Source organism: Lutra lutra, chromosome 6 (genome assembly GCF_902655055.1).
Source record: "Lutra lutra chromosome 6, mLutLut1.2, whole genome shotgun sequence".
In the NCBI taxonomy this organism is placed as follows: Eukaryota; Metazoa; Chordata; class Mammalia; order Carnivora; family Mustelidae; genus Lutra; species Lutra lutra.
In genome coordinates this window covers 110,284,183-110,304,420 of record NC_062283.1, presented here as the reverse complement: position 1 = coordinate 110,304,420, position 20,238 = coordinate 110,284,183, and the positions used below count along the sequence as shown (strand labels likewise).

The 20,238-nt window shown below is 38.1% G+C and overlaps 1 protein-coding gene and 1 pseudogene across 2 annotated transcripts; one reads left to right on the top strand and one right to left on the bottom strand.

The window, feature by feature from the left end:
• Positions 1-376: 376 nt before the first annotated feature.
• CGA (glycoprotein hormones, alpha polypeptide) lies at positions 377-17,864 on the top strand. Of its 2 annotated transcripts, none has more exons than XM_047735235.1 (4): positions 377-431; positions 15,692-15,798; positions 16,977-17,161; positions 17,585-17,864. In XM_047735235.1, exons 2-4 carry the CDS (start codon positions 15,699-15,701, stop codon positions 17,660-17,662), a joined length of 363 nt encoding a protein of 120 aa, XP_047591191.1. In that variant the 5' UTR covers positions 377-431; positions 15,692-15,698; the 3' UTR covers positions 17,663-17,864. The 2 variants fall into 2 exon arrangements, with proteins under 2 accessions (XP_047591191.1, XP_047591190.1); XM_047735234.1 differs by lacking the exon at positions 377-431 and adding an exon at positions 9,657-9,783.
• LOC125101653 (60S ribosomal protein L27a-like) lies at positions 4,567-6,485 on the bottom strand (annotated as a pseudogene).
• Positions 17,865-20,238: the final 2,374 nt, after the last annotated feature.

Here is a 20,238-nt window from a genome sequence, read left to right as displayed (position 1 = left end):
TAGCTAATTAAATATAATATTAATAGAGTCTTGTTTATAGGAAAGTGTCCACTTTCAGGATGTTGTGTGTAAGTCTTGATAAAATTACATAGATAATGAGTGTACTCTCTTTTCATAGGCTGACCTTGAAGTCACCACCGCCTGAAAAGGGCTCAAAACAAAAAATGATCTAAGGGTTGAAACAAGATAAGATCAAATTGATGTCATGGTAATTACATGAAGGACCATTCAATCACTGGGTGGAATTTACTGTTGATCCCTGGGCTTAGATGCAGGTGGGAACATGCAGTTTTTATTACTCTGCTGGTATAAAAGACAAGTGAGAACTTTATTAACTGTAGTTACTGAGAAATCACAAGGCAAAGCTAAAATCCCTCTTCAGATCCACAATCAACTGCCCTGAACACATCCTGCAAAAAGTCCTGAGGAAGGTAATATAAATGAAACAATTTCTGGGATTTTAATTGAGTAAGGAGTATAATATTTCTATAATATAGGTCAGCTATGCATAAGCCTTCGTGAGGAGAGAGACAGACATTTACACGTTCTCTTTTCGGCACTCATGATTGAATTGGGAGGAAGTCTGCAAAACTGTGGTCTGTGATCACAGGCTAAGATGTTATCTAACAGAAACCAAAAACCAAATGTCTCCTGCTGAGATCTGCAAGTGCCTGTCAGTATCTAAAAAATTTTCTTCAAGAAATATTGGGCGTCATTTGAAAGACATTAGTTTGAGTGGTTTACAGGGGTCAGGTAGAAGGAGAGTAGATATTATATAAGTTGCGGATACTGTTTTACCATCAGTTTTTATTTATTTGTTTATTTATTTATTTAAAGATTTTTGTTTGTTTTAGAGAGAGGGAGAGAGAAAGCATGAGCGAGCATGTTATTTGGGGCAGGGGCAGAGGGAGAAGGGGAGGAGGAATCTCCAGCAGACTCCCTGCTGAGTGGGGAGCCAGACTCTGCTGGGTCCAAGGACCCTGAGATTATGATCTGAGCCAAAATGGAGAGTCGGACGCTTAACAGCCTGAGCCACCCAGGGGCCCCTAATCAGTTTTTAAATGATGCATAACTATATCTTCAATCTGCCAGTGATAAAGCCGCTCACTTGTTTAGCTGAATGAATGATCATAGCTTCTGGTATCTTCTGAATAGATGTTTTCCTGTAGACGTGAATAGAGTCACGCTGAAAAATTTTGGACAACATTGTTTGCATTTTCTTCTTTCATAAAATGTTACAAAAATAAGAGTCAGAGCTATTTCTCCAGTTACTACTGATGACCTTGTAATTCTGAATCTCCTGAGCAAGTCTAGTTGGTTGTGTTCCAGTGAGAGTTTCTGGAAACTTTTGTTAACCTTATATTTACATGAGCACTAGTTGAAATGGCAGCTTATTGGGAAAGTGAGACTAGAAAATAAAAGTGCTCTCTTGTCCCTCTTTATTAGTATCAAGAAATAGGATTTGGGTGCATGGAAGAATTATGGGTCTCTTGGGGAATGCAGAAGCTCCATTTAAACGTCATAGGAGCTTTTATTTCCTAAGCACTTACAATCCTTTCCCCACCCCAAAATAATATTTTTTTTATATTGGATCAGAGGACTCTTTTTAATTTTCCAAAGATATCTTTTTCTAATTTATTTTTATTTATCTTTTAAAAGATTTTATTTATTTATTTGACAGGGAGAGAGAGATCACAAGTAAGCAGACAGAGAAGGGGGAAGCAATGCAGAGAGCCTGATGTGGGGCTTGATCCCAGGACACTGAGACCATGACCTGAGCTGAAGGCAGAGGCTTAACCCACTGAGCCATCCAGGCACCCCTGAAGATACCTTTTAAATAATTACTTGACCCAACGCCAGATCAACTATTTAAAATATTGGTCATCCAAATTGTATTGTAATACTTTGTTATAGTTTGAATTATTTAAAAAAAGATAAGAACAGTTACCATTTATGAATAGCTCATGTGCTTTCATTTCAATTTTAACTTTGGTTTTGGTTTAAGTTTCCTTTCTCTCTCTCTCTTTTCAGTAATAGAGTTTTTGAAAATTTGAGTCATATTTCTTACCATTTCCTGCTGAAAAGGGTAGCATGTGAACAATGCTAGAAAAGCAATTGATTATGTTCCAGAACAGAGTCTCGGTTTCATTGTACATTTCTTATAAATGTGGGACTCAAATTTACATGAAAACTCAAAGTAAAGCTGTGAAATAGAAATAGTAAAATTAGAAAGTAATGTACATCTTGTCTAAAAAGAGATCAGGATAATCTGCTTTCACAAAGAGAAAATGTATAGGAATCAATTAATATTTCCATTGAGAACAGTACAAACCAAAGCACCAAGTCCCCCCCCCCCCCTTTTATTTTTTTTTTTACAGATTGTGAATCCTGGAGTAGTTTGTTATCAATTTATGATCTTTGCAAATTCTGGTCTTGGTGTGTAACATTTCAGCATTACATATTGTAATGTTGCACAAAGTAATCTGGTAATTTCTTGGTTCATCAGACTCAGAGATAACATTATAAAAATGTTCTAGCATCCTTAATACAATAGAGGGTTTAAACAGGGCTTAGGGTTCAGAGGGTTTAAAAGGGGCTGAGGCTGAACTAGTTTGGAATCAGGGGCAATATTGGGAAACAAATTAGAGAAGACAATTGTAACAGCATGATCTATAGGTAAATCAATGTCCTAAAGGAGGTAATGGATTAACTAAATAGGGCTATAGAAGTGGTATAGGTGGAAGAAATAGGATCTTAGGAACAGATCACTTTCCACGTGACCTTGGCTGATCCCTTTAATTTTCTGAAGCATAGTTTTCTAGTCTAAGAATTCTGTGCCACCACAAGGCTTTCCTCATAGAGATGTAAAAAGATTCAAACAAAGGACTGTTAACGTGAAAGCCAATGTTTCCTCCTTTCTCCCACAGTCAGACACCAGTCCTCACAACTCCATCAGGTATAAAATGCCTCTCTATCCGGATGGAATGGCTTTCTTGAGGCTGTTCTGAAGAAGGTGAAGTCAGATAAATATGTAAAATCAAAAATTACATGGGCAAGTTATATTTAAGCTGGCATAACATAATGTTGCTCTAGACAAAAAAATGTCGGCATCTTATTTAGGGATACACCATCCGAAAAAATCATCTAAGAACGCCATTGTAAAATATAAAGATTTGAAGGCTGTATAGCAAAGTGTGGTTCAGAGCTTGGAGTTTGGAATTGTAAAGACATATTCGAAAATCTAGGCTCCACTAGCAACAAATTTTGTGACTTTGTCTGGGTTACTTTGCCTCAAGGTTTCTTTAGCCAAAATGAAAGTAATACTTGACAAGATTGTCATCAGCATTGAATATGTTTATGTGTTCAAGGTGCCCAAAAGAACATCTAGCGCACACAAGTGCTCCATTAAATGTAGGAGTTATTTTTAAAGCAGAGTTCATATTATTACTGAAGCCAGTATTGCAGATACTGTGTATAATGCTCACTCCAATTTTTTTTTCACACATTGCTACATTTCCCAAATAGAGTAAACTGAATACGTGTTATAGAAATAACCTCCCACAGAGGAAAAGTAAGAGGACAGTAGAAAGAGGAGAAAGCAGAAAGGCAAGATTGGGGTCCTATATTTCAGACCCTGGAGGAAAAATTTTTGTTATAAGAGAGAGCAATAGATATTTGTTCCAGTGATCTATTGCCGTGAATCCAATTACCCCAAAAGTTAGTAGGTAAAACAAGCTACTGTTCTGTCAGTTCTGTAGGTGACCCTGGGCTCACCTGGGCAGTTTTTCACTTGGGTTTCTCAGGTGTTTATGGTCAGGTTGTGGCTGGGGTTGGAGTCATCTGGAGGCTCAACTGGACGGGTCATCTAGGATGACTTCTTCATTTCTTACTGCTTGGCCTTCTTTTCTCTCTCCGTGTAGGTTAGCTTCTTCTTGCAGGGTGATCTCAGAGTAGTAGCACTTTCTATCTGGTAACTTTTTCTTTTTTTTTAATTTAAGATTTTTATTTATTTATTTGACAGAGAGAGAGAGAGAGAGAGAGGGAACTCAAGCAGAGGGAGTGGTAGAAGGAGAAGCAGGCTTCCCGCTGAGCAGGGAGCCTGATGTGGGGCTCAATCTCAGGACCCTGGGATCATGACCTAAGCCCAAGGCAGCTGCTTAATGACTGAGCCACCCAGGTGCCCCTGGCAACTGTCTTCTAAGAGACAGGAAGCAGGAACTGCCAAGTTAGGGCCTGGATACACCTAACAACTGGCCCAATATTGTTTCTGCCATATTCTATTGGTTTCAGTAGTCAAATGGGGTACAGAAATAGACACACTGTGGGTTTTCTTCCTCTTCTTTTTTTTTTTTTTTTAAGGTTTATTTATTTGCAAGAGAGAGAGCATGAATGGGGAGCAGCAGGCAGGGGAAAAGGGAGAAACAGGTTCCCCACTGAGCAGGGAGCCCAATGTGGGGCTCAATCCCAGGACCGTGAGATTGTGACTTAAGCTCAAGGCAGATGCTCAACCGACTGAGCCACCCAGATGCCCCTAGACACACTGTATTTGTTGTGGAAATGGCAAGGTCATGCTACAGAAGGAATGGGCTGAGATATATTTTTCTTGCCACCTTTGGGAAGCACAACCTGCCACAGAAATGAAAGCTTAGGGGCAATGAACAACAAAGGAGCTTCTCTTTGAAGGTCTTCTGGTGTTTTTATTACAGAAAAACAAATCCTTATAAAGTAAGATACCAGGGAAGAGAAATCAATAACCCTGCCCGTCTATTCTATTATTGAAAAACTTCAAGGCAAATGAAATATGTTTTTATGCTTTAATGCTTTTAAATGGGAATGATGTGTGGTGTGTCAAAAGATTGCCTCAAAATAGCTCAGAGAAACATAACAAAATACAATGCACAAATTTAAAAAGTTACAAGAAACATTCTTATATTGCTATAATAATGCTCCATATGAAACTTTTCTAGCCTTTGGATATTTTACTTTTCTGAGTGACAAACTGATACTATCCAGTGTTTTATTCCTGCCAGCATTTATTATTCCAATAATGTTAATTTTAAAAATTGGGTATTTTTAAACAGCAAACACTTGAAATTCTCATTTAGAACAATATTTTGTGGTGCATAGAGTCCGTTTTATCAAAATTTCTTATTGATTTAGTATGCAAACAATTTAAAAAATGCTGATATGCCAGGAAAACCAGAGGGTAATGGAAAAACCAAGATTTTAATTACATAATTAACATTGTAACATGCCTTTAGATAAAAATTAAAGTAGAAAGTGTGCATCTTATTATAAGCCCCTTAAATTTATTCAATTAAGAAAAGAAACTTCTTGGGGCACCTGGGTGGCTCAGTGGGTTAAAACCTCTGCCCTCCATGTGGGTCCGTGATCTCAGGGTCCTGGGATTGAGCCCCCTCATTGGGCTCTCTGCTCAGCAGGGAGCCTGCTTCCTCTTCTCTCTCTGCCTGTCTCTCTGCCTACTTGTGATCTTTGTCTGTCAAATAAATAAACAAAATCTTTAAAAAAGAAAAGAAAAAAAAGAAACTTCTTAAAATATGATGGTTAAAAGAATGGTCATAGGGATTAAAGTTATTTTCATAAATCCATAAGCCCTTGAATTTTCTTCTAATTACTGCTTGCTTTTTTCCTTTATTTTTAAAATAAATATTTAAGATAAATATCTCAAGGTCATCTTTTGTTCGGTGCTTCCTTATGGAAACCTCTGTTCTGTATGACAGAAATTGTACAAGTTGTGCTATATATTTCTCTTGTCCATGGAACACCTTTTTTCCATTTCCTTTCTCCCCATTTCATCTGGAAAACAAGTTGGATCCCTTTGAATGTTTTGTGAAGACACAAAGCACTGTTGTTATTTTTTTGTTGTTGTTGTCGTTTTTTGTAAAGCACTCTTTGGCATTTATTGGACCTCCTCCCTCCACATGGCTTTGAGTTACCAGGATGCAGCACCCCAACCACCCAATTTTTCTCCTGAGCTCTTCTACTGAAGAATTTGGCCTTCACCATGACAGGTCGTTCTGGCAGCTTTCCTTTCCCCAAAACTTTGCAGTAGCCAGATCACACCACATCAATGATAAGAGCAGCTCCAGTCCTGTTTCTGGCCACATTTCTTCCAGTTGGCTGATGGACTTGGTCCCATACTTTATCAAGGTTGACAGCTGGGCAGAAGCTCTGGTTCCATGTGATAGTGGGCTGTAGTTCCAAAGAAGGTCACAGTATCTGCACAGATACTGTGCAGATACACAGTATCTGCAATACTGGCTTTGGTAATAATAAGAACTCTGCTTTAAAAATAACTTTTCCAAAGTAACCTGGGTATGATTTGTTGAAGTTGATCCTGGGCCGATGACGCATGCCACCAGGATGACCCTGGGCCCTGGGTGCTTCCGGTGCTTGCCCAAGCAGCCATGACTGTGGCTTATATTCCCCGGAAGTTTCCGAGTCTTTCTCAGCCTGGATGGCATGTCAGTAGCCCCAGCGAAAGAGGCACAAAACGCTGTTATGTGACTCATAGACAGAAATCCCATCCCTGATACTGCCCCTGATCTGTGTGACTTCACTTGGCCTTATTTTCCTCTGGATCCTGGGATGCTTTGAAGCCCACTGTTTGCCACCTATAGCTGCTTCATAAGTTATGGGGACTACTGAATCCACAAAGCCCCTGAACAAATATCAAAACACTAAAATATGTATTTACTGCTATAGAGATTCTCTTCCGGTCAAGTAGATGCTCCTTATTCTTATTTTCTTATCATCTCTCCTTTTTCATGTCCTCCATCCAGCAAATGCCTCAGTGTTAACAAATGCTTTCTTTACAGCATTCTTCACCTCTCATAGTTACTTGCCTTTGTATCTGGGCCAGAGAGCAGGAAGCTTATTCAAGTCTGTGTCACCAGTGCATGGCATGGTGCCTGACATGTAGCAGGTGCTTATTCAAAGACTTTAAGTCTTCCAGAGGTTCAACTTGGACCTTAAATTTTGCACTTAGCGACATTGAACTTCCCTCAAATTATCCCAAACTCATCTTTTTATTTATTTATTTTTAGCCTATTTTAAATTATTTTTTAAAAATTTTATTTACTTATTTGAGAGAGATAGCACAAGAGAAAGAGAGAGAGCATGAGTGAGGGGGGAGTTGAGGGAGAGGGAGAAGACTCCCACAAAGCAGGGAGCCCCATGGGAGGCTCAATCCCAGGACCCTGGGATCATGACCTGAGCCAAAGCTTAGCTGACTTAACTGACTGGGCCACCCAGGACCCCCTCCCCCAAACTCATCTTTTTATAAGATAGAGAAAATAGTAATTATCTATATCCAAGAGTGGATGAAATGACCAGGGACAGATTGAGGGAGCATTAACCAGACTCTCCTTGTCCCTCCCAATTGCTCAACCACATCATTATCTTTGGAAAAACTGTCAGCGAATATGTTAATGGGTCTGAAGGTCTCTGTGTGCCTGGAAGCAATGTTGGAATGTCTAGAACCTAGAGGATCATTGAGGCTGGGGGCTGGAACATGGGATCATGCAAGACACTCATTCTGGACCTTAGGTGCCGAGCACATTATAAGAACAAGGTAGAAACCCATTTGCTGCCCCTAGAGCGTGAGAGCAAAGAAAAGTAGTTGCCAGGGTCACTCCAAGCTGAGTTTCCTTACTACTGGCCCCAGGCTCTTTAAATTCGTCCACCTAGTAACAGAGGCATTCATTCAGCAGCAGGCAGAGGGGATGCTGACTCCGTGGACGTTGTGGGATGATGGATGGCAAACATTCTACTTTCCCTTGTGACGTTCCTCCTTCAAATCTTTCCTCAGGTTGAGCTATGGCTATCTTCTCTCACCAGGCAAGACACAAAACTAACAGGCCGAGCCTCTGTTTGGTAAATGATTATTGAATACCTTTCTCATGCCAGGCAATGTGCCAAAGATTAAAGGCTCTACCTTAAAGGTTCCCTTTCATTCGTTACTATTCACTGAAGGCAGCTGGACTTTTCCTCTCCTTGGTAGTTAGCTGGGTTCGATGGGGCTAATGAGGTGAAGCCTTGAGTTAACTAACCCTCTAGAAGTCAGTTACATTTCTACTGTTTTGTTCAAAAAGAATTGTGCCTCTAGTCTTAGCCAGTCATCTCAAAAGCGTGCTATGAGTCAGACGGGCTTCTTGGTGTGGAGAGTGTGGATGAGTCACCCCTCCCATCACCACCTTTAGAAAAACCGAAAAACTTATTCTTTGGCGGTGGGGGGTGGGGAGGAATAGCAGCATCTTTGCAAGTGAAGGGCAGGATGTCACATTGTACCAAGCACTTGTAATCTTCTTGGAGCAATCTTTGATATATATGTACATCTCCATATATGTGTGTATACATGTGTGTACAAATATGTGTGTACAGGCCAGAATTATCGATAGACAGGTGCCTAACTTTATAAGGATTTTTTTCTGCCATAAAAACAGAGCAGAGGGGCACCTGAGTGGCTCAGTTGGTTGGGTGAACGCCTTCAGCTCAGGTCATGATCCTGGAGTCCTGAGTCCCATATCTGGGTCCCTGCTCAGCGGGGAGTCTGCTTCTCCCACTGACCCTCCCCCGTCTCATGCTCTCTTTCTCTCAAATAAATAAATAAAATGTTAAAAACAAACAAACAAAAACAAACCACAGAGCAGAGGAGATGCAAAGAGAAGCACCCTGGTTATTTATCGCCTCTAAGTTTTCATGTGATAGTGGGTTGTATTTCCAAAGAAGGTCACAGAAGTATCTTAGACTAAATTCCCTCTGTAGTATGATAGTATGTGTGCCACTTCCATGTCCAAAAGTGGGGTGTTGATTTTCGTACCCCATTTGACATACAGGGTGTGTATGTGTGTGTATGTTTCGAATACTTGGCCTATCTAGCTAGCTGGTTAGCTTATATGTACTGGTAGAGCGTTTACCTATTTTGTAAATAATTTAATTTATTAATTTATATATAATCACAATAAATAATATGAAAACATTAATAATATTAAATTATGGCAATAATATTCTATACTTTCAAGAATGTTGTCTTTTCCTCAGTCTTAGCAAATTTAAATTTGTGCACACATATAGTTTGATGTAAACTAAGAGATGAGACACACAATTTAAACCTTGAAGCTCTTACATATGCTTTTTATTAAAGCTTTCTTTTAAATTCTTATGACTTTTATACCTCGGCATACAGTGACTTCGACCTGTGGCATATTCAACACTTAGAGATCCACATGTTAGCCAGCTACAAATTAGGGACTTGGTGAGAACATAGAGTCTCTAATGAATTTATTATTTGAAATTATTTTATTTTATTTTAATTACTTTATTTTATTAAACATTTATTCTAAGTCCCCATTCAAGAGTTATCTTGTTCTTTAATGACAGCTCTACGTTAGCAACTTTGGGTTGATACTATTATTATTGTTGTAAAGTCCCAGTGCAACATAATTGCATCTACTCTGTGCAAGACCCGGCCGCCAGGGATGGTGATGGATCAGAGGGGCGTAGTTTCTACTCTTAGGAGGTTTTCACGGAAATGGAGAAACCAACATGTACATTACTGGCTAGAGTTCAGGGCAGATTGTGGAGAGATGTATTCCGGCTTTGGGGTCGTGTGAAACCTTCATGGGGAGGCTGGCAGCAGGACCTCTTCTTAAATGACTGAGGTGGATGGACCGAGATAGAGGAGAGAGGCTTTCCCGGCCAAGTTGAGAAAACGCACCTTTTGTTGGATTCACACCATTCTGATGTGGCTGGTGGTGGGAGGTAAGAGCATGTTGGAGCACTGACCATGGCGTCAGATGTAGAGAGTCTGGGATGTCTGCAAGGTACCCACTTGCAATCCCAAAAGAGGCTGAGGTCAGGAAATCTGAATAAGATTGAGCATAGTTTGCAAAATAGCATAAATCCCAGCTGGACATAATTATTTTTCCTGTCTTGATTCTTAATGTTTTCTCCCAAATTCCAAAGCAGAAAGACCTGAAGGTGATTCGAATGATAAAAATATTTATTTAAATGTTTTCAGGATTTGAAGGTTAATCCCTTTCTGCTTGATTAATCCTATTTCTTTTTAAAAATAAAGATAAAGTCACTTCTGCTACTGAAAGCTACAGCAATGGTGACTTTTGTTCTGCTTTTTCAACCTGCTCTTCACTTTACCATGAAGCAGATTCTGAAATGTACGTTGACTTCATGCTCTCACATTCTGCAATCTTGTTATAAATGTTTCTCTCTGAATTAATTCTGGTATAATTGTTCACTGCATAATGCTGAATTTTCATAATATATGAGCTGCAATATCAAAGCACAAAAATGATTCTAGTTTAAAAAAGGAAACCAGTTTCAATTCTGAAAATTTCCTTGTGGCTTTGTAAATCACTTAAGCACTGGTTCTCGGACTTCGTGGTCTCAGAAACTGTTTATGCTCTTAAAAATTGTTGAAGAGTCCAAAGAATTTTTCATGAAGTTGTATTTCTCAATATTTACTGATTTAGAAATTATGTTAGAAAAAATTTTAACACATTTATTTATTTTAAAACAATAAGATTTAGCCTATTACATATTAACACAAATATATATTTATTAAAAAATGACAACTCCCAAAACAAACAAACAAACAAAAACAGTAAGAAAGATGGCATGGTTTTATCTTTCTGTAATTTTTTTCCAAAAATTGGCCTAATAGAACACAGCTAGATTCCCATGTGCATCTTTATTCATCTGTTGCAATTGCATATGTCATGTAGCCTCCAGAAAATTTCTCTGAACACTCATGAGAAGCTGAGAGTGAAAACAGTGAATAGCATCTTAGGGTTACTTTATGAAAATCGTTTTGATCTCACAAACTCACTGAAAAGTTTTGAGAGTCCCCAGATCACACTTTGAGAACCACCAACTCAGAACAATGTTTATTTGGTGCTAATTAGGTACAGAGATAAATAAAACCCATAATTATTTATGTATAAGTACATACATCAGGGAGAAATAATAACATACCTCTGCTTTAGCCTTACCTATATTCATATAGTTTGTTTTTCTGTATTACGAACTGTTAGTTCTGCTGACAATTTTTTTCTTAAAAGATGTATAGGTAGGTATAAACCTTGGCCAAAATATGGTCTCATTCTGTCAATCTGCATGAAAAATAACCACAAATTTTGACTCGTGCAATTTTAAACCTCATTTTAGAATGCCCTTTTTTTAAAAAAAATAAATTTCCTGTTTTGAAAAATTATAGATTTAGAAGAAGTTGCAAAAATATGTACAGAGAAGTCCTGGGTATACTTTAGCCAGTTTCTCCCAAAGATAATACTGTGACTAGTTGTAGTACGATGTGAAAACCAGGAAATTGACATTGGTACAACCCACAGAGCTTAGTCAGATTTCACTCGTATTGTGTGTGTATGTGTGTGTGTGTGTGCGCTCGTGTGTGTGAATGTGTGTGTAGTTCATACAATTTTATCCTCTGTGTACATTAGTATGACAACTATGACAATCAAGATGCAGAACTGTTCCATCACCACGTGGCTCCCTTTACAGCCAGTCTTATACCCCCCTCAGCTCCCTCCCTGACACTAACTCCTTAAAACTGCTAATTTATTTAGCATCTCTCTAATTTTATTATATTATATAGAGTGTTATATAAATGGAATCATACAGCATGCAACCTTCACTCAACACAATAATCTTGAGCTCCATCTGCCTTGCATGGATATCAATAATGTATTCCTTTATGTTGCTACATACTATTAGCTCATGTGGATATACCATTGCTTGTATAACTATTTATCTACTGAAAGTATTTGGACTATTTCCAGTTTTTGTCTCTTATAAATAAAGCTTCTCTGAACCTCTCTGTATATAAGTTTTGTATGAACATAATTTTCGTTTCTTTGAGATAAATGCCTGAGTACAACCGTTGGGTTATATGGTCGGTTTTATAAGAAACTCCCAAATGGAGCACCAGGGTGGCTCAGTTGGTTAAGCATCTGCCTTTGGCTCAGGTCATGATCCCAAGGTTCTGGTATCAAGCTCCACATCAGGCTTTCTATCCAGTGGGGAGTCTGCTTCTCTGCCCCTCCCCTGGCTGATGCTTTCTCTTTCTCTCTTGTGTGCCCACTCTCTCTCTCTCTCAAATAAATAAAATCCTTTTAAAAAAAAAAGAAAGAAGCTCTCAAATGAATTTTCATTTTATTTTTCCCCAGCAATGTTTGAATTATCCTATTTCTCTGCATCCATACCAGTCTTTGGTATTATCATTATGTTTTGTTTTAGCTATTCTGATGGGTATATGCTATTTTGCTGTAGTTTTAATTTGCATGTTACTAAAGGTTGATGATGTTAAATGCTTTCCATGTATGTATATGCCATCTGTATATCCTTTCTGCTGCAAAACCTATTTTCTTCTTCTTCTTTCTCTTTTAAAAATAGTTTATTTATTTGAGCGGGGAGGGGCAGGCGAGAGGGAGAGAGAGTATCTTAAGCAGATTCCCTGCTGAACTCAGAGACTGACTTAGGGATCAATCTCACGACCCTGAGGCCACGACCTGAGCAGAAACCAAAAGTCAGTCACCTAAAAGACTGAGCCACCCAAGTACCCCTGCAATTGCCATTTTCTAATTAGATTTTTTTTTCTATTGAATTTTGAGAGCTTATTGTCTATTCTAATACTAACACTTTGTTGGATATGTGGCTTGCATAATTTTCTTCAAGTCTCTACCTTATATTTTTATCTTCTTGACAAAGCATTAACCCACAATCTAGATGAGGTCCAATTTATTAATTTTTCTTTTATGTGTCATGTTCTGTTGTTAATCCTAAAAACTCTTAACCTAGTCCTTGGTCCCCCTGATTTTTTTCTAGAAATTTTATAGTTTCTCATTTTATGTTAGTCTATAATTCATTTTCAATGATTTTCGTGCAAGGTATGAAATTCGTATCTACTTTTTGTTTGTTTGTTTGCCTATGGATGTCCAAGTGTACTGGCAGCCATTGTTGAAAAGGTTGAATTCCTGTTAAATTGTTTTGGCATCTTTGTCAAAAGCCAGCTGGCCATATTTGTGTAGGTCTATTTCTGGGTTCTCTATTTTGTTCTTTTGGTCTATGTATCTATCCCTCTGCCAATATCACTCAGCTTTGATTACTTTTGCTGTATAATAAGTCCTAACACTAGGAACAGTGATTCCTCCAACTTTCTTTCTTAAATTGTTTTAGCTATTCTAGATCTTTTGCCTTTCAATAATAATCTTGTCTCTGTCTACAAAAGCTGTTCTGGGGTTTGGATAGGCATTTCATTCAATAAAAAAGATCAATTTGGAAACAACTGACACCTTTACCATGTTGAGTCTTCCAGTTCATGAACCTGATATGTCTCTCCATTTATTTAGGTTTTCTTTAATTTATTTCATTAGTGTTTTTTTTTTTTTTTTTTGTAATTTTCAGCAAAGGAGTCCTGTATATATGTTGGTAGATTAAGTACTTTATTTTCTTTGGAGCAATTGTAAATGGTATTGTGTTTTAAATTTGTTTTCACATTATTTTTTTTTAGTATGAGGAAATGCAGTTCATTTTTGTGTGTTGATCTTACAACATGCCATCTTGTTGAGCTCACTAATTAGTTCCAGGACCTTAGCTGTAGGTTCCTTTTTTTTTTAAAAACATAGGTGATCGTGTCATCTATATATATAATTTTATTTCATCCCTTTTATTTTGTGTGTCTTTAATTTCTTTGTCTTGCCATTTTACACTGGCTAGAACTTCCAGGACTATACTGAATAACAGGTAAGAGTGGACGTCCTTGCCATGCTGATGATCTTGGGGGGAAAACATTCATTTTTTTCACCATTAAGTATGATGTCAGCTGCAGGTTTTTTGTAAATGCTCTTTATCAAGTTGAGAAAACTTTTGACTCTTGTTTGTGGAAACTTTTTATTATGAAAGAGTATTAAATGCTGTCAACTGATATATCAAATCATTTTTTTTCTTCTTTATCTTACTGATATGTATGGTAGGTTACATTAAATGATATTCAAATACTGAACCGACCTTGCATATGTGAATTATTCCCAGTAGGTCATATATAAATCTTCTTATACATTGCTGAGTTTGATCTGCTATTATTTTGTTTAGGATTTTTGCATCTAATTTCATGAGGTATACCGGTCTTTCATTTTCTTTCTTGTGTTCTTTCTTTCTTTCTTGTGTTCTTTCTTTCTTTCATACTGAATTGGTCTAGTTTTTGTGTCAGGGTAATTGTGGCTTCACAAAATGAGTTGGAAACTATTTCTCCTCCTCTATTTTCTAAAAAAGTTTCTGTAAAGTTGGTGCTAATTCTCCTTTAAATGTTCTGAATTATCTTTTTATTGGTAACTGATGCTCTGTTCATCTTATCTCTCATGGTTTGAACATGAGTAATCCATAACACTTTCACTTAAAAAATAGGAATAAAACTTACCCATTTTATCTTATATGAGGTTTTTGTAGGAAATGTAGGGATACAATCGAATTCCCTGTTTGCCCATTCTCACGTGCGGCGAGGTCAATGCTGGATATGGTCAATCATTCAGCTGACAATGGCTAGCCTGATCTTATGCACTCAAAATGCTTAGGTAAAGCTGTATCTACGGGTATAAATAAGTCAAGAAATGCATTTAGGAAAACTCTGATAAACATTCTCTGCTGTCTGCTCTTGCCACATTGCTGGGTTAGCATTTACTGTTGCACGCTGATAATGAATCTTAGAGCTCACTACTAAAAGCGGGAAAGAGGGACACTTGAGTGGCTCAATTGGTCAAGCAACTGCTTTCGGCTCAGGTCATGATCCTAGAGACCCTGGATTGAGTCCCACATCGAGTCCCACATCGAGTCCCACATCGAGTCCCACATCAGGCTCCGGGCTCAGCAGAGAATCTGCTTCTCCCTCTGACCCCTCCCCTCTCATGCTCTCTCTCTCAAATAAATAAAATAAATCTTAATAAAAAAAAGCAGAAAAGACATTATCCTTTCCTTCTCCCTTTTTTTTTTTAAGATTTTATTTATTTATTTGAGAGACAGAGATCACAAGTAGTCAGAGAGGCAGGCAGAGAGAGAGAAGGAAGCAGGCTCCCTGCTGAGCAGAGATCCTGATGTGGGGCTCGATCCCAGGATCCTGGGATCATGACCTGAGCCGAAGGGAGAGGCTTTAACCCACTGAGCCACCCAGGTGCCCCATTATTCTTTCCTTCTGTTCTCCCACCTGGGAGTGTAGGAATGGGAAGGATGAACTCGAATGCTTATACATTTTATATATCACATATAAGCTTATCTGTTTTATATGAGCTTATCTCTCTCTTTCGCCTTCTCTGTCTTCTTAGACATTATCTAGTTTAAGTTTCATGTCTTAACAATTAAGGACACTGAGGCTTAGCAGAATGATGTATTTAAAAAGAGAATTTTTTATTTGCATCAAGTCCAATTCTATTGATTTATATGCGAAATGGAAAGATTCGATTTCCTAGCTCTTTCCTAAGGAAAAATTGTTTTCTTATTTACATGGCTCCAGAGTGTGTTTGGAGCTATAAGCTGAGGGGTCAAGACACTGATGAGTATTATTAGTAGTACTGTTAAAACTACTAGTTGTTTTTATGACTGGTAAGCCAATTTTAGAGTAACTTTGTTTTCTTTTTCTGTTTTGCAGGAGAGCCATGGATTACTACAGAAAATACGCAGCTGTCATTCTGGCCACATTGTCTGTGTTTCTGCATATTCTCCATTCCTTTCCTGAAGGAGAGTTTACAATGCAAGGTATGTGGCTGAACGGATTTGCAGTAATAAGAAAAACACACATTTCTAGATGTACATCAATAACTCCATTAATTACATTTCCACTTCCTTTTCAAATGTAATAAATCTTTGCTGCTGGGTACATATCCAGACACTTTTCGACTATACACATAAAGTTAAGTTAGGTTCAGATAATGTATAGTGAAAATTTATTGAACATGTCCATTTAAATAGCAGCATATACATTTTCATCTGAAATAGATTCCTTATTATTCTTTATCCGAGTTTTATAAGTAGAAAATGCTCCTTATTTAATCAGCTCAATTTTCTTTTTACATTTTTCCCAGAAGCTTTGAGAAGGTTTTAACATTTCCTCTGTAGACAAATTTTCACATCAGTTAACAAATGAGAAAACACCATTTTATGCAATACATTTGCTTTGCTGTATTGTTTGAAAGATCTCATAGAGTAGCTGATATAATTCCGTATGTGATGAAATTGTGAGCTACTCTTGGTTATGGTTTTTCTTAGACAATTGGTAATATTTTAATCCCAGTTCTCCGGTGTGGACGCTCCCGGTCTGATATCAGGGCTCTCCATTCACCAAGTTTTCTTAATTCTGACATATTTTTCTCTGTCAATATTTGGAGTTTCCATGGGGGGAAAAACAATAGCATGTTCTAAAGGGGAAACTGTTTTGCTTCTGGGCAAAATTCTCCTTTCAGATGAGCATGGTGTTTTCATCTGTCAAGTTTTGTGCTTCCTATAGGCATGCTATTAACACAGATAGAGAATCCATGGTTGAAGAGACAGAAACAACTCCTCTTTTTTTTTTTTTATGTTTATGTGAGAAACTATGACTCTTGAGATCTCTCATGCATATCTGCAAAAATTATTTCCCATGAAAACAAATACAATCAGTACAAATAGATACTATGCATGAAAGTTAACAGCCAAAAAATGTTTATTATTTTCCTTCTATTTCCAATGGGAAAAGAATATTTACCATCTCATAATTGGGGAAAATTCAGGTTCTTTTTTTAAATTTTATTTTTCAATAATAAAAAAAATAAGCTCTATGCCCAGGGTGGGGCTTGAACTTACAATCCCGAGATCAAGAGTCACATGTTCTACCACTTGAGCCATTTCTTTTTGAGTCATTCTTGGATTATTTTACTCTTTGACTTTTTTGGTGGTAGGTTGCCCAGAATGCAAGCTAAAGGAAAACAAATACTTCTCCAAGTTGGGTGCCCCAATTTTTCAATGCATGGGCTGCTGCTTCTCCAGAGCATATCCCACTCCAGCAAGGTCCAAGAAGACGATGTTGGTCCCAAAGAACATCACTTCAGAAGCCACATGCTGTGTGGCCAAAGCATTTACCAAGGTGAGAACTTAGAGGGCCCCAGAAGTTTTCTAACAGTGCAACCTGAGAAATGTCCCCAGAACACATCCATGGGGTTTCATGTCAGAAGTGTCTAATAACCCATCCTTTGCTTCACACTGGTACACAGATTCATCCCTTTACATCAAAAATAACCTGTGGGGACAAGCTGGACTTATTCAGAATGCAAGGAACAGCTGTGGAAGTGATGAGGGGTGGGTTGGAAGAGAATATAACATATGTACACAGGGCAAAACCAAACTTTTAGAGTGAAATATTAGCTGAAATAAAGAATGTACAAACAGAACAAGCATCTGTTTAGTCCGGCTGCCTACAGACAGTGTTATTTAACATTTTTCAGTTTTGTCCCTCCATCCGTCCATCCATCCATCCATCCATCCATCTTTTTTCTCACTTTCCTTTTAGGCCACAGTGATGGGAAATGCCAAAGTGGAGAACCACACGGAGTGCCACTGCAGTACTTGTTATTATCACAAATCTTAAATGTTTTGCAAAAGAGCATGTTGATGACTGCTGATTTCCTGGAGTGAAAAGTTAATTTTTCAGTGTTTATGGCCTTGTGAGATAAAACCCCCTTTTTCCTTACCATACTCCTTTTGGTGTGCTTCGGGTATGTACTGCAGCTTTATTGCCTTTCTCGTTTTCCGACAGTATAATCAGAAGTCTAGTTCTTTTCATTTGGAGTGAAGTACTGCATTTAGCATGAACATAAAAAGCTGGTTCCTCTGGAAATAAAGCCTTTTAAATCATCATTCTATCATTGGATTCTAATTTTTTCTTAAGGGTTTAAACCAGGTACTTTTGATAAGATTAATTGAAGGGAGGGAGCCAATGGGTGAGCCAAGGTCCCATGCACTCAGTGACCCCGGAGAACACTGATCTTGCCAAGATCCTTCTGGTGAGATCCAGAAGTACATCCTTTAGCCAGTGGGCTAGTTATAAAATAATCTGTTGGGTTGAGGAAAGAAAACACAAGAACCTCCATTGCTATTCATTTTTATGTCACCCCTTTGATGACTTTTATAGAAGTATATATACATCAGTATGGTAATAAATGTATAAAATTTATAAATAAATAATTCTGCAAAGATTGAGGACGTTTGATCAGATACTTTCTACTGGGAGAAATGTGCAAAATTAGGGAAAAAGAATTAAAAAACACTGCTGTAAATTTTGAGCAAGACAAAATCCTTCCCAGCCTGAAGATACTATCCACTTGGCTTATACCTAGCTAAAAAAAGAGTACATTTTATTAGTCCTTGGCAACAATGTTACAACTGAATGGTGGTTAAGGAAAGGGCATTGTTGTCCTCAATAAAAATTGGGCACTGCTTTGATATTCCACGGACATTGGCTCTTACAGTCCACATTCAAGCCTAGAAGGGAATGAATAAATGATGAGCAAAGTACTCACTGAGCCCTCACTGTGGGCTAGATGAGGTGCCAAGCTTTTCACTGTAGTAGAATTTTATGTAGTTCTATCCAAATGCTTAAGAGCGGTGTCACATTTATTGAGTATTTATACTTAAAAACAGAGATGGCCCTTCCTCTGAGGCTCATGGCTTTATACATTAAATTATATTAGCTCTGGAAGAGATCAAAGCCACTCAAAAATTCTCTCCTACAGGAGCCTGAAATTAAAAAAAAAAAAAATCACACTGGTCACAGATAAAGGTTTCAAAATAATTTCAGTTATCATTAATTTGTCAAGATTCCACTTCTAAATGAAAAACTAGTTCCTAACAGGTTTGTAAACACACTGGGTATCAGGATAAAAAATTAAAATGAGTGCATGTACTTTTTAAGAAAAACATATGAAGATATTACTCCATTTGTTCATTTGTTCATTTATTATACATTTATTTAGTGTCTAGTAAGTGCTGGCATGTTAGTACATTATGGGGATTCAGAGATATCAGGATTCCTGGAAAGATAAGATGGAGAAAATATAATGTAGCTTAATTCAAGAGAACAGTGGAGCTGATCATTAGTTTATACAGATATTTAATAGATATTCACTGAGAATCTACCATGTGTCTGGTCTGGAGATCTCGTCAGGGAATTCAGCAGGAGAGGAAAGAGTGTCCTTGTCCATCTGGGATCATCTAATTGACAGACGGGGAGGAGACATTCTTATGGTCATTCAGATCAATCAGATCAACCCTGGAGAACATTAGGATGAAATGTCTTGGCGATACTCACTTCCCATCTGGGCATGGGCCAGGCATGGTGCTGGGCTTGGGAAGGTCAAGATGAGTAAGACACAGACTTGCTCTGTAGCAATCCACAGTCCACTGGGGAAGAGAGACATAGGCAAAGAATTACAATCTAATGGGATACATGCTATGGGAGAGGTGTGGGACTTTGGTGGCGCAAAAACAGGGATGGTTAACTCAGCCTGGTAGGGTTTGTCATGGACAGCTTCACAGGGCAGATGATACTTGAGTTGGGCCTAAGAGTTAAGCAGAGAGATGGGGGAGGGGCTCAGTCTAGTTGGAGGAAAACAGTAAAAGTATACATCCTGAGATGGGAACAGGTGTGATGCTCACAGAATTGCAAGAAGTTCAGTGTGACTGGATCACAGGGAGATGGATAAGTCGGGCAACCGCAGAGACAAGCGGACACTTGTCAAAGTCCTTGTATAACATGCAGAGAAGGTGCACTCCAGCTAGGACAGCAGTTTCTCAAACTAGAAGGCCTGAGCGTTCCAGAGGCTGCAGGATAAAACGCCCTTTTCTGCAAGATCGATTTTGCTTGAAGCTTTGGGGAAATATTATTTTGATTTTAAAACAAAGACCAACACATTATAGAATAGAATGTAAAATTGTAAAAATCAGAGTAAAAAAAGAAACTTTGTGCTGAGAGTGGGGCCCTCCAGACCCTGCTTTTCTGGCCCCTCCCACACCTGCTGCGAGCTTGCCTTAGGAGTACTTGAATGGAGGAGGTATTATTAAAGAATTAATATGGTTAGCTTTCCACTTTGGAAAAATCATTTTGGGAGCAAACAAAGTGAGAGACTGGACCCAGGATCACAAGTTTGCAATTGTCTTGGCACGAGA

What these genes read in the sequence shown, in the direction of transcription:
- CGA (XM_047735235.1), top strand. Translation starts at nt 15,699, where the DNA reads ATGGATTACTACAGAAAATACGCAGCTGTCATTCTGGCCACATTGTCT. An exon ending in AGGAGAGTTTACAATGCAAG is followed by an intron (nt 15,799 to 16,976) that starts GTATGTGGCTGA and finishes TTTTGGTGGTAG; the next exon opens with GTTGCCCAGAATGCAAGCTA. An exon ending in TGGCCAAAGCATTTACCAAG is followed by an intron (nt 17,162 to 17,584) that starts GTGAGAACTTAG and finishes CTTTCCTTTTAG; the next exon opens with GCCACAGTGATGGGAAATGC.